The sequence below is a fragment of the Trachurus trachurus genome, assembly GCF_905171665.1.
Source record: "Trachurus trachurus genome assembly, chromosome: 14".
Classification (NCBI taxonomy): domain Eukaryota; kingdom Metazoa; phylum Chordata; class Actinopteri; order Carangiformes; family Carangidae; genus Trachurus; species Trachurus trachurus.
In genome coordinates, this window is record NC_139903.1 from 6530791 (window position 1) to 6543627 (window position 12837).

Consider the following 12837-nt stretch of genomic DNA (forward strand, 5'->3'; position numbering starts at 1 on the left):
GGGCTTCTTTTCATGTGTGGTGGTGACTGTGTCTGCAAATGTTGTGTTTACAAACTACACTGAACAAACCTACATACTCTACAGTACCTTTAAAGTACAGAAGCCCATCGGTGATGATTATGCAGGATTTATTTTATTTTTTAGGAAAATCCGACAGCCTCTACCTTTAAAATCACAGGATACTGGACGTTTGGTGTTGGTATAAGATGGAAAACATATATTTTAAAAGAGGTAAAGAAGGTTTTTGAGGTTATAAAAGCGTCTGATGGAGGACTGAAGATATTACTGTGGGAATGAGCTGTAATGCTGAACACATAATGGAGAAGTGATGGGATAAAATAACTGTCAACACCTTTTGTGGAGAAGGGTGAGATTGGATGGCAGTGAAGTGTTAGCAGATGATTTCAGGGACACTTAATGACAGCTCCAGATCAGTTTCAGGTGTTCTGGGTCCTTGTCGGCGTAGACAGAGGTTACTATAATTTGTGTAGTCATCATCCTGAAATGCGAGAGGAAAATTTCTGCAGCTGCAGCTCTCGGTCCAAAAGAACGAACAGACTGCTGTGAGGTGTAAAAAAAAGGCTTGTGGGCTCGGCTTGATGGAGTGAGGAGATTGAGTAAGAAGCATAATGTCCTGTGTTTATTTCCATGACATCAGACTTAAACCCCTCCAGATGGGACCAGCCAGAGAATTAAATAAATAATTGAAAATCAATTCCAATTATATGCCTCTCGAAAAAACTCAGACTGTTTTTTTTTTTTTCATTCTCCTGCAGCGATTGGTCTCGTACCGTGACTAAACATTTCAACATCTCCTCAGTAAGGCCAGCTTAAATGTAGAATTCAATTATAGCTTCACCCTGTCTTTTGTTCTGTGCAGGCTCGGGACTTTCAGTTCGTCTGCGTTGCCTCTGACAGGACTTTTCTAGCACACTCTTGTGGGTGTCATATGCATTATTCACTGCAGTAAAAGTGTGCCAGGCCAGACTGGAGTGAGCAGAGATGTGGACATGTGTGTGTATGTGTGTGTGTGTGTGTGTTACCTGTCCTCTTAGCAGCTCATAGGCTGTGATGCCCAGCGACCACCAGTCAACAGAGAAGGAGTAGCCGGGGTGAGATCCCTCAAAGGTCTGAAAGAGTTCAGGAGCTGATGGACAGAGAAGACACGACAGAGTTAATTCACTTTCCCACATTAGAAAAGGAAGACATTTTAATCACAGACAGAGAAAACATGAAACAGCTTCTCTCCCATCTCTCTGTTAAATTCATGTCTTGTAATTCAGACCTAGATGATTGTTATATAAACGAGTCTGTGGCTTTTATTGAGGCACACAGCAGGACTGTTGCAGAGAAAAGCTCCCCGAGTATTAGCGGCTGATTTTTAAGAACTTATTTTGCCGTTGATGCCGTCTGGTTAATGTCCACTGTTATCACAGCGGGGACGTTCACTTCCACTTCCTCCTCGGACTGCGAATCCCCTCATGAATTTTCTCATCAGTGTTCAGATGGAGGATTCTGCGTGTTTCACTTTCAGCTCCGACTGACAGCAAAAAAGTGAGACCTCATGTTGTTTTTATGAGATTTATCCATCATAATTACAAGATAAGGTCTCCAAGTTTTTTGTTTGTTTTTTCTTTCCCTTTTGTGGATGTAATGTGCTTCTGTAGCGTCGCAGCATCTTTTGTAATAAATAATTGAGGAAACTGAATTTCTGGGAGGCTCTTATCAAATCCTTAAACTAGTTAGTGATGTTTTTTCTTCTCCCCCCTCCCTCCTGTGGAAGTGAATAATGTGTTCCGGGGAAAATGTTGTTCAGCTGTAATCTTGTTCCAAATGGTCAAGATGAATTTCCATTACTCATCCAGGAATACATGCAAATACAATACACACACACACAAACAGACACACACACATACACACTCTCTCCTTCACTGCAGCTTCGCTCTGAAGGAGGAAACAGTGCAGTTTATCTACTGAAGCCTCTGAGACAGACGCACTCTTTTACCAGAGTAGCCATGAATTATCCACTAGACCACAGTGTATTCACCTGAAATCTACTCACACACACACAAAACAAACACACTCTCTCTCTCACACACACACACTCATGCACATGCTGCCTCGTCGTTCATATCCCCCTGAAATCCTGTTAGCTCCTATCTGATCGGAGCTGAATCCACATCGATCTGATCACCACCGTGCACCAGAGTCACGAGGACGACCGTGACCGTAGCTGTGCTGCAACCGATACCATCTACTCTACTCTCGAGTTTTGTGCTCACACATCAAAATCAAACAAATATGACTCAGGAATATAAATGTGGAGACAGGACAGACACAAAATGTAGGGGACAGTTTAAGAATTGAGCGTTTGACCTTCACAGTGAAGAAACAAACTCATCACTTCACATCATCTACCATCTATCCCTCCAACAGTCAGTTTAATTACTTAAAATTTGGATACGCAAGTAGACAAATGTTATTTTCTCCAGTGTTAAAAGCCTCCTGCATCGATCAAACCTGTCGTCTTACCCATGTATGGCTTGGTTCCAGCAATGGACGTTGCTTTCAGGTCTTCTTTCACAATGGCTGCGATGTTGAAGTCTGTCAGGTGGACGTGTCCTATGGAGCAAAGAGCTTAACGTTACCTCAAAGTGACACAGTGGTTTTGTGTTTTTAATACACATTTACAGCATCTCAACTGGGGTGAACCCTGTAAATCCTACTGTAAGGTGGCACCACAGAGCTGTAAGAGTGTTTATGGCCGTCGGTACAAACTGTTTCCCTGGTTTAAGGTTTTTTGTTTTTTTTTACTCAGGAATTACCATTTACAATTTACCACAGCTCACAGATCGCAGGTGTTTCTGCTTCTCCTGCTGCTTATGTGAGCGATAGAGATGCAAACGAGGATCAAAGGAATTCTTATGCACGACGCCACCCTCTGAAATGCTCATTTTTATATGTGCAGTTGTGATCGTAATGCTCTCACAGTACGTTGAAATGTATTAAAAGGTACCAACTGTAAATAACCAGCGACGGAGTGAGAGTTGTGATGTTGTGATGCTGTGACGGGAGGTGGAGGAGCAAACTCAGTGGTTTTCAAAGTCAAACCACTGACCTGTGTCTCGCCGTGCTGCAAGATGGCCCAGAGTGTTTGCCATGCACACTGAGCACACACTAATGAGGTGTGTGTTTGTGTGTGTGTCATTCTGAGAGAGAGTTTTTGCCGCAGACAATCTTGTCCACATCCCACAAACACTATACAGTAAAGCAACACACACACAAACCTGCACAGCCATAATGTACCTGAATAATAAGAAAATAATAGCATTTTATCTTGTTTGCAAACAGATACAGTGTGTGAATATAAAGAAGGACGGAGCAAAGAGAATTCATTTACACAAAAATATTGTGCCCTTTAAAGATAACAAAGCTGTCCGTGTAAGAAAACACAAAGAAATGTACTTTTCTTTTTTAAATTCCTTCTCTGTTGTCTTCTAACTTTCCAGAAGTCAGATTCACTGTAGTCAGGGAGGAGAAAAGGAGAAAACTATTTACTCGTACCAGCTCGACTCGACTTTATTCTGGAGGTCGTTTCCATTACAGGATAGTACCGCCTTTAGAGTAGTTGGTCGTCATAGCGACGCCGCTTAATAGAATTAAATGAAATTTAATATAGACTGATCTGATCTCATTTTAAAACATTTCTTTATTGAAACGTAGTGATATCTGTACATACAGAGCCCCCGAGGCATGCAGCGCCGCTGTTCTGACCAGCACAAACATGAAGCTTCACTTTACATTCAGACAAACTGATGCGGCTGCCTCAGTTGTTAGATCTCATCTGTGAGACCAACATTTATCCTCCAAAAGGAATTACATCAGCCAGCGGTACATCTCCAAAGAGCTGTTTGTAACTTCATCTCTGCAGGATGATGACGGAGGTTGACCGTTATTTTAGGTTATTTGGATAAACTGACCACATATTGGGGATCTAAACGGTTACTTTCTCACATGAAAGGTATTAAAAGTGACATATTAACAGACCTACAGCGGGAATTAAAACAGCTTTTAGCCGTGCAGGATTTTCGTGCATTGATGACACAGTGGTGATTCCTGACCAATCAGTGGCCTACAGACAGTGTTGCCACGACTTTTAGTACCTCTTTAAAGTGTAGTACCAGGTACCAGATTGCAGGTACTTTAACCTAATGGAAACACAAATCGAGTCAAGCTGGTACCATGTAGTGGAAATGCGGCATATTATAATAATATTGAGTTACTGGGCAATATTTAGACATAATAATATAATAAATAGATCAGTTGGGAGCAGCGGTGTCCTTCTCCTGCTCAGGTCTCACCTCTGTTGCTCAGTCTGGTGTGAGGAGCAGCACAGCCCTCAGATGCTTTTTAGACTCATTATTTTTAATTGTCAATTAATATTCAATGGTACCTGTAATTTGGAGTGTAGTTTCCCCCAGTGGTTGTTGGGTAGACACAGGACTGAGTCGGCTGATTAACACAGAGGTGGACGAGCGCTGCACAGAGCTGATTTTCTAAGAGATTCATCGATATATTACAACGATACTCAAATCTGCACTGATGGTACTTTGCTTTCTGGGTATTAGCCCTTCATCACCACGGTGGTGTCTGTGCAGTCCTTAGTTTGTACAATGAATGGGGGTAGTTAAGATTAAATTAAAAGTGGAATCCAGGGAGATAAAAGGCGTATTTCTGTTTCCTAAGTGCACGTCCTGTAGTGACTAGCAGGAGTCTGAGGAGGCTAATCAGCCTCTGTGATATAATACGTTAAAATTAATGAAAGTGTGTCAGGCCAGTGGAGCTTGAAAAATACTTAAATACTTTGTTTCATTCATTGAATACGACCGAGTTAACTGCTGCTGTAATGCTCTTTGATGCAATTGTTTTTTAAGCCTTCGTTACAGAACCGTGTTACACACCATCCTCTGGATTTTAAGCTGCTGTTGTGCTTTTTGTGAGACGGGCACTTCACCCTGCTCATGCATGTGAACTCAATAAAGATAACACACGTCAGATAAGGAATCTGTTAAAATAATATACATGATGTATGTGCATAGTTCAGCAACAGTTCAGATCTAATGTCAGAGAATGAGATTAACCCTCCGTTTGTCTGCTCTCTGCCTGGGTGGATGTAGGAACGTGTGGCGGCCTGAGCGGCGGTGCAGCGTGTTTCCTGGTGGCTTAGTTATCTAACGTGTTTTCCTGGGATTACCTCCACAACTGTCCAGGTCTGATCCTGAGGTTATGTCACCCTGCTGCTGCTGCTGCTGCTGCGGCGGCTGTGGATCACTTCTTTTTTTAAATTTCTCCTCTACACTGATGACCACGATGACAACAACATACTGTACTCATGCAAATACATTTACCAGAAGTGGAAATTGATTTTTAGATTAACGTCTTATTGTCAGTCACAGCAACAATCTAATGTTTATTTAACTGTATTTTAATGACATAAACTCACTCTTGGCATATAATTAATCTGAGCCATGGCAGGGTGTTATTCTAGATAGATGATTATATTATTAGAAATAGGTTACATTTATTTATTAACCCTAACAACCCCACAGCACAGTCTGGTCCCAGGTTTCCAGGACAGTTTATCTATCTGATCCCATAATCCTGTTCTGTAACACAAGCACCTTCATTGTTCCTGTACTGTGGACAGATGATGCGTTAACGACCTTAAGTATATACTTTATAATTTAATTTATAGGCTATATTATAATACCACAATGAACACGAGGGTCACCATTAAACTTAAAGCATTCCCAATTATGCTAATAAAGTAATCAATTTAAATAAATGAATGCATTAATTAGCTGATATTTCCATTGCAAAGTGCTCGTCTTTGCCTAACACATTGACTGATCTGATGTCAGTTCAGAGTCGTGGCACACTTTGCAACAACAACAACAACATACATCAGGATCTAATCAGATTTAAGCCTCGAGTTTCCATCTTTCTAATGATTTTACTGTTACAAAGAGACGCCACCATGACAACGACAACAAGGCGGGACATAAAAAACCTAGTGCATTGTCAATACCATATTAGCTCGCAGGTGTCCACAAGGACCGATTAGAGTCTGCCAGAGCGATAGATATAACAGAGTGGCGACAACCTTTGATGTCACCGCCAGCGCGGTCACGTGGTTCATGTAGCTCCCAATAGTTCCAAACGAGGCTGCCGCTGTCATGTTCTGCTATGGGACAGACAGCACTGAGCTTGCTTTTGGACGGTAAATATTAAAAAATAAACCCTACAAAGGTATATTTACAACTGATACTGAATTACTGTATGTACATCAATGTCAGTTTTCAAACAAAAGGCAAAATCTTCTTGCTTCAAGGATTTATTTGTCACTCTAAAGTGAAGATTAGCCTGCCCTACAGTAAAAATGGCATAAGAAGAGGAGTAAAGCAATATATTAAGTGGGAATATATACATTTAAGCATCAAAGATGTTCAATCAAACCCACACAGTTTGAAACAACGTTCAAAACACACACAGCCAGTATCACAACTAAACATAAAGCCCGTTAGCTTAATGCTAACGTATAATGCAAAGCCTCATAGACGGGCTAATAGAAATTAGCATCGATATCGCCATTTCGCGGCAACCAAGCCATAGCAGTAAAGCTGCCAAAACCTGGCTTTAGCGCTGTCAACAAGTCACAGTTTTAATATTTTTTTCATGCAAGAAAGTCACCGTTTAATCCAGAGTCTGTGGTCAGTTCATAACGTTTGTTAGGGACTTGCACCGATGTTTGTTCTGGGAGAAGTGCAGAGTCTGCGTGAGCCCCGACCGGGAACCAGGGGCAGCGGCTGTCCGCAGCAGCAGCAGCCGCTCTACTGAGCTGATCTGCCGGCGGGCCGACCGTCCTCCTCCCGGAGGAGGAAACGAGCCAAGTAACGTATCCGCATGCTTTTAGAGGTTGACTGCTGGCTGGTTAAATTATTTTAAAGAGATTAATGTTGGTCTTATTGATGAAAATTAACAACTGTGGCTGTGGTATTAGTTTGTTTGAATGAAAAGTGAGCAGGGCTGCTTCTGGGCTACGGACTGAAATCACCACAGTTACGTAAATAAATAAATGTTTTTCAATGAACCGATCAGTCTAATAATTTTTATTTTGTTAAGTCAACATGGTTACTGTACTTGGGAACGATTATTACCACTTTATAACTTAAAATTGGTCGGTATTTCATCAACGTAGCTCAGTAGTTTCTTGCTGTGCAGCCATAGAAACAGACGTGGTCCAGCGCCGCGGGAGGAATGTTTGGAACTATTGAGGGCTCCATGACCCGGAAGTCGGCCCGCCATTTTTTACAACGGAGTCCTATGGGAGTGTCGCCACTCTGTTATATCTATCGCTCTGGAGTCTGCCTCTTTGTTTGTTTGGTGTGTGTGTGTGTGTGTGTGTGTGTGTGTGTGTGTGTGTGTGTGTGTGTGTGTGTGTGTGTGTGTGTGTGTGTGTGTGTGTGTGTGTGTGTGTGTGTGTGTGTGTGTGTGTGTGTGTGTGTGTGTGTGTGTGTGTGTGTGTGTGGATAACCTGGTGCAGCTTCCCTCAGCATCTCAGGAGCTGCGCCGGTTAACAAAGTGACAGTGCACGTGCATGAGTAAATTGTTTCTCTCTAAATGAAAAAGCTCCCAGAGGAACACTGGGCAATTCCAACTCCAGCTCGCAGAGAGAGAGAGAGAGAGAGAGAGAGAGAGAGAGAGAGAGAGAGAGAGAGAGGAATGAAAAAAACAAAATTGACATGGTGTGCAGAGTCGGCTGACACCCCTCTGATCGCTCATGTTCTTTTAGACGTCAGTGGAGAGGTGCACTGCAGGTCAGCACGGGAAAAAACTCAGTATGGAGGAGTGCTTATTGAGTTTGAAAGGACACACACACACACACACACACACACACACACACACACACACACACACACACACACACACACACACACACACACACACACACACACACACACACACACACACACACACACACACACACAGACACACAGAAAAACCACAGGTGAGTGTGTGTTGTCCTTTAGAAATCAGGTGGAGGACGACAAAGCTCCTCTCAGTCTGTTTGTTCTCTTTATCTTTCTCTCTTTGTCTTCCTGATTCCTCTTTTTTTCGACAAATCTTTCTTTCCAGAAATGTTTGCTCATCACTTTCCTCTTCTCTTTTTTTTGTTTATCTTTTCATGTGGCTCTCTCTCTCTCTGTCTGTCTGTTCTCAGCCCTCCCCCTCCTCCCCCCTTTCCCTCTTTCTTAGTCTGCCTACAGTGTGTAGTGACAGCCGGGCTGCCATCCCACATTTTCCCCTCAGCTCCCTCGAGCAGCTGCACGGCGCCCTGTGAAACCTTCAGGACTTTTCTGGACGAGAGCATCTGTGTGTTCTTGTATATGTAAACACGGCATATGGCCCAAAAGTGTATAGAAACTTTTTACTTCCAGCTACCCTCCAAGAAATGGTAATACTTGTGATTATTCACTGACTCAAACATTATTTCACTTACAATGATTTTTTTTCTGTCTCTACTGTATCTGAGGCCTCTGAGACTGTATGAATCTGAGAACATTATGGTGTGTTCGAGTTGTACTCAGATGTCAGAATTTCTGAGCTCTGAGTTGGAATTATAATCTTGAACGCCTCCTGAAGTTGGATCTCTGAATCTCATTAGCAATGTTCAGTTTTTATCCCTGGACATTTCCGTGCACTGTTTCTAAGTGTAAAGAAAAAAAACCGCCTGAAAAATAGTATTGCTAACAGTGGCTAACAGCTTATGGGCTGTTTGTTTTGGTGCGCATTACATGTTGAGTACTTTTATTTGTCAGAATCTCTTCTGAAAATTTTCTTGCGTCCAAGACACTTGTTTCTCATAACAAAAAACATTACAAAATATAACACAATATAACACCAAACAAACATCAAACTAAGTATCACATCAGACAGTAACAAAAACATTAGAACAATATAACACAAGACAAACACTGACTAACAGCTATTCAGGCTTCAGCTATTTATTATTATTATTCAGCTATTCAACATTTGAACAGACCAAGGAATAAAAGAGTTCCTCATATTTAATCTAGCTATAGATTGTTTTTGTTGTAAGTTTGTACGGCTTATGAAGTTGTTTGCATTGAAATCAAACATTTACAATTATGAAATTGTTATTTTTTCATTTGGTTAATTAATTCATAGGCCAATTTTTCCAACTTCTGTGTTTCTTTTTCAACTGGAAATCATCATTCTGAGCTCTAACTTCCAACGTAAATGGAAGGCACCAATATCAGTGCTTCATCTTTCTTGATCAATTCCCAACATCCTTTTTTATTACATCATGTGTCACACATGATCACTTGAACCAGGTGTGAGTTCATGGCGTGTTTCTCGTGTTTTGAGTATGACCCAGATCATCAAGCATATGTCGTTTTCATCTCATGTGTGGAACTGAGCCTGTTAGTCTCATGTAGCTAGGAGACTCTCTGCCCTCCGATAAACACATCAAGCTTGACGAGGAGCTGCCATCTTGAAAGGATATATCTATCTGGTGACGGGTCTGTTTGTTTATCCTCGTTTTGTTTATTATTTCCCAACATGCCAGCGTCTGCAGATAAAGCCCTGTCCATAAAGACCTCGGCAGCTCTCCTGTGTTGGGTGACAGCCAGGCGTCGCATCCAAATCCCTGCTGCCAGGTCTAAAATCTTTTGGAAAGCGTTTCCTAGAGGCTGTTGTTGCTGTTTGTCCTATCAGTGTAATGTACCATGTACAATACAGTCTGAGGATGTGTGTCTGGATCATAACATGAAGTTCATTAATATTCCTTTTGATTAACATACTGATGAAGGAGTTGAGAGTCACTCTTAATGTTGCCGTGATTTACAATCAATCCCATCTCTCCGAGACACACACACACACACACACACACACACACACACACACACACACACACATTAATCTCTCTCCCTCTTTTCTTATTACATGTTTGCGGCAGGCTGTTTGTGTGAAGCTGACACTAAAACCTATGATGAGTCTTAATCAATCACTCAGATTCAGAGCAGGATTTTCCCCTTGGAGTCATGATGAATAACACCCTGTCCTCCACGCTCCAATCACATCGCTCCTTCTTATTCCATCCCATAGTTCAGAGGGAAAAAAAACACAATAGAAGTGTCTCGGTCCTTAAACCAAGGCAGACAGGACAGGAAATGAGAAGGAGCTCGTGCTCTCCTTCCCCCTCTGTGCTGTGTTTGTTCAATTAAACCCAACGTATGAAGTATTTTACGACTCTGCGCTCCGAGGCCGATCCAGGCAGCGACGGAGAGACCTTCCTCTGAGCTCTGAGATGGGCTTTGATCTGCGCCGACTCGATCCCAGAGGTCGGAGGTTCGGTAAAAGAAAATCCTCAGTCAGAGACAGTGAAGTCTTGAATTTAGGAGTCGAAGTCAAGTTAGGTCACTGCGCGAGTCGAGTCGAATATTATTAACACATGTCAAAGAAAATGATAAAAGCAAATTTAGTCTTAATGCACAGTCCAACCCATCACTCCCATGTGAGTGAATTAATAATATACATAGAAAAGGGATCCTACCGTGCTCGTCCAGCAGTATGTTGTCAGGTTTGATGTCTCTGCAAGAGAAAATAGACCGAACAGAGGGATTAGTATGTGCTTTTCAGGAATAGATAACATTTGCATGTCATTTCTGTATAAATATTTGAACAGTATTGTCTGGGACAGGAGCTGAAATGGGATTTGCAAAATCAGGATTATCGGAGAATTTGAGAATTACTGGAGCGTAAGGGCACTAAGTACTAAGAGTAAAATATGGAAAGTAACAATATGAAAAAGACCGGTTTAGGACAGTTCGCTTTTACCTGAGACATCTGAAACATCCCTGATGTGTGTAGCTTATAACAGTTGCCATAACACCAAGAAGACCAGTGAAGCACCACAGTGACAAAGGACATACGTGCACTTGGTTCATTGTAACTCCAACTCGCTCACTTTGACACTTGAGTTCCGTCTTGCAACCAGTTGTGTTGAAGCAGGAGGTTGGAGAGGAGTTTTTAGTTGCTCAAACTTTCACAACAATTGAGGCCTCGTCCACACATAACCGGGTAATTTACTCTTTAAAAATGCATTGACCAATCATAGCATAGCATGGAAGTACCAACCAGAGCATAGTTCCTGTCTGTTTTTTCTATTTTGTGTTGTAATGGGCCGTTCGAATGCTGAGTCCATTACGTACACAAATCCACTACTTTAAATGTAGACGTGCGCCGAGTGCACAAAGCGACACCGTACAGTAGATGCGACACGCATGCAAACGCACCACATGTCACGTGATCAGAATGAATAGTTAATAATAATCAGCTCTGCAGACCTGGTTCTCCAAAACCCCAAACCTCTGTTTTCCTTTTCCACACATAAATGCAAAATTGCGTTTTTAAAAGTTTACTCCACAGAAAGCGATTTTGGAAATATCCGTTTTTAAGTACCAATAACGGCATTTAGGTGTGGACAATCGGCCCAAACACATAGAAAAGTAGCCGTTTGTGTTTATAGATAAATAGATAGATAGACTGCCTTTATTGTCATTGAACATGATTTCAACGACATTTACGTTTCTATCCCACCGTGGTCCAACTTATGCACAAGACAAGTTCAGGTGTTGACGAGGCCTGAGGCTCATCATAAATCACACTTTGTTTGCATTTCCACAACCTGCCTCCATGGTACTGATCAGGGACTCACTGGAATAAATGAATCATTCCTCAAATATCTGTTCACATTAGACAAGTAAATAACTTTTTTAATTACAGTGACCGCTCCATTAGACCAGTCACAGGAAATCTATGTATATATTTTATATATATTAACACAACAACAAACTGTATCTCATCCGACAGTTGGTGTCAGACGGAGACGACGCCTCTGGTCTGTGAACATTAGTCATCAGCCTCATCAAACTCGAGTACAAATCTGCTTTTAAATATTACACTACAAAGATCCTTGACTTTTTTTTCCGAACCTTTAATAATAAGCTCCATTCAGCTTCGGTGTTTTCTCTGCGCCGCACCTCCCACAGTTCACCTGCAAATAAAACAGCGTGGGTGGTGCTCTGATATCGTCTGTACTGCCGATGACGTTGCAGTTTCTGTAGGTGGCACTCTCCTCTTTGTCTGAGGTTACATTGCTCATATTAATTACCTACTTAGTCCAAACAAAACCGCTTTTTTTTCTTCTTCAGATCATCAGGATGTGAGCAGACAGTAGGCTGACTTATTCGACAGTGTTGAATCATTTCACTTCAGTGAATGGGGCGGGGGGAACGGACATATAATACATTAGATTAACCTTAAAATAGCAGTGTGTTAGTGGGTGTGTGTGATGAAAACAAGTGAATGTGTAATTAATCAGCAGGCTGAGCTGTGGGAGGAGCTGAGACACCTGAGAAGAGGAACAGGTGTGAGCTGAGGCTTTTCCCACAGTTACTCATCTTCTGTTGGACTTTCTGTTTTTCTGAAAGATCTTTGTTTCCTGGCTCCTTTTCTATATTTTAATTTCTTTTTCTCTGATGCCTCAAAAATCTAAATAAATGCATCCAGATGGAAACAGTTTCTCCGCAAAGTGCTGGAAGCTGAGAAAGAACCAAAGTCTACTGAAACATGTATTATATCTGTTCATAAGGCTTCAAAAGATTAAATTAGAGAAAAAATTATAAAAAGGAAAATGTGACAAAATGATACCTGACTGGGCAAAATGAATACTTTCTACACACTTTCAGC

General features: G+C 41.7%; 1 protein-coding gene across 1 annotated transcript in view; it reads right to left on the reverse strand.

The window, feature by feature from the left end:
- Positions 1 to 12837, reverse strand: part of stk32a (serine/threonine kinase 32A) — a gene marked incomplete at both ends in the record, with an annotated part of 69577 nt that overhangs the window by 18914 nt on the left and 37826 nt on the right. Inside the window, 3 exons of the mRNA XM_083986339.1 lie at positions 1044 to 1147; positions 2533 to 2622; positions 10640 to 10677. Coding sequence (XP_083842465.1) covers positions 1044 to 1147; positions 2533 to 2622; positions 10640 to 10677 — 232 coding nt within the window. The remainder of the gene's footprint in view (positions 1 to 1043; positions 1148 to 2532; positions 2623 to 10639; positions 10678 to 12837) is intronic.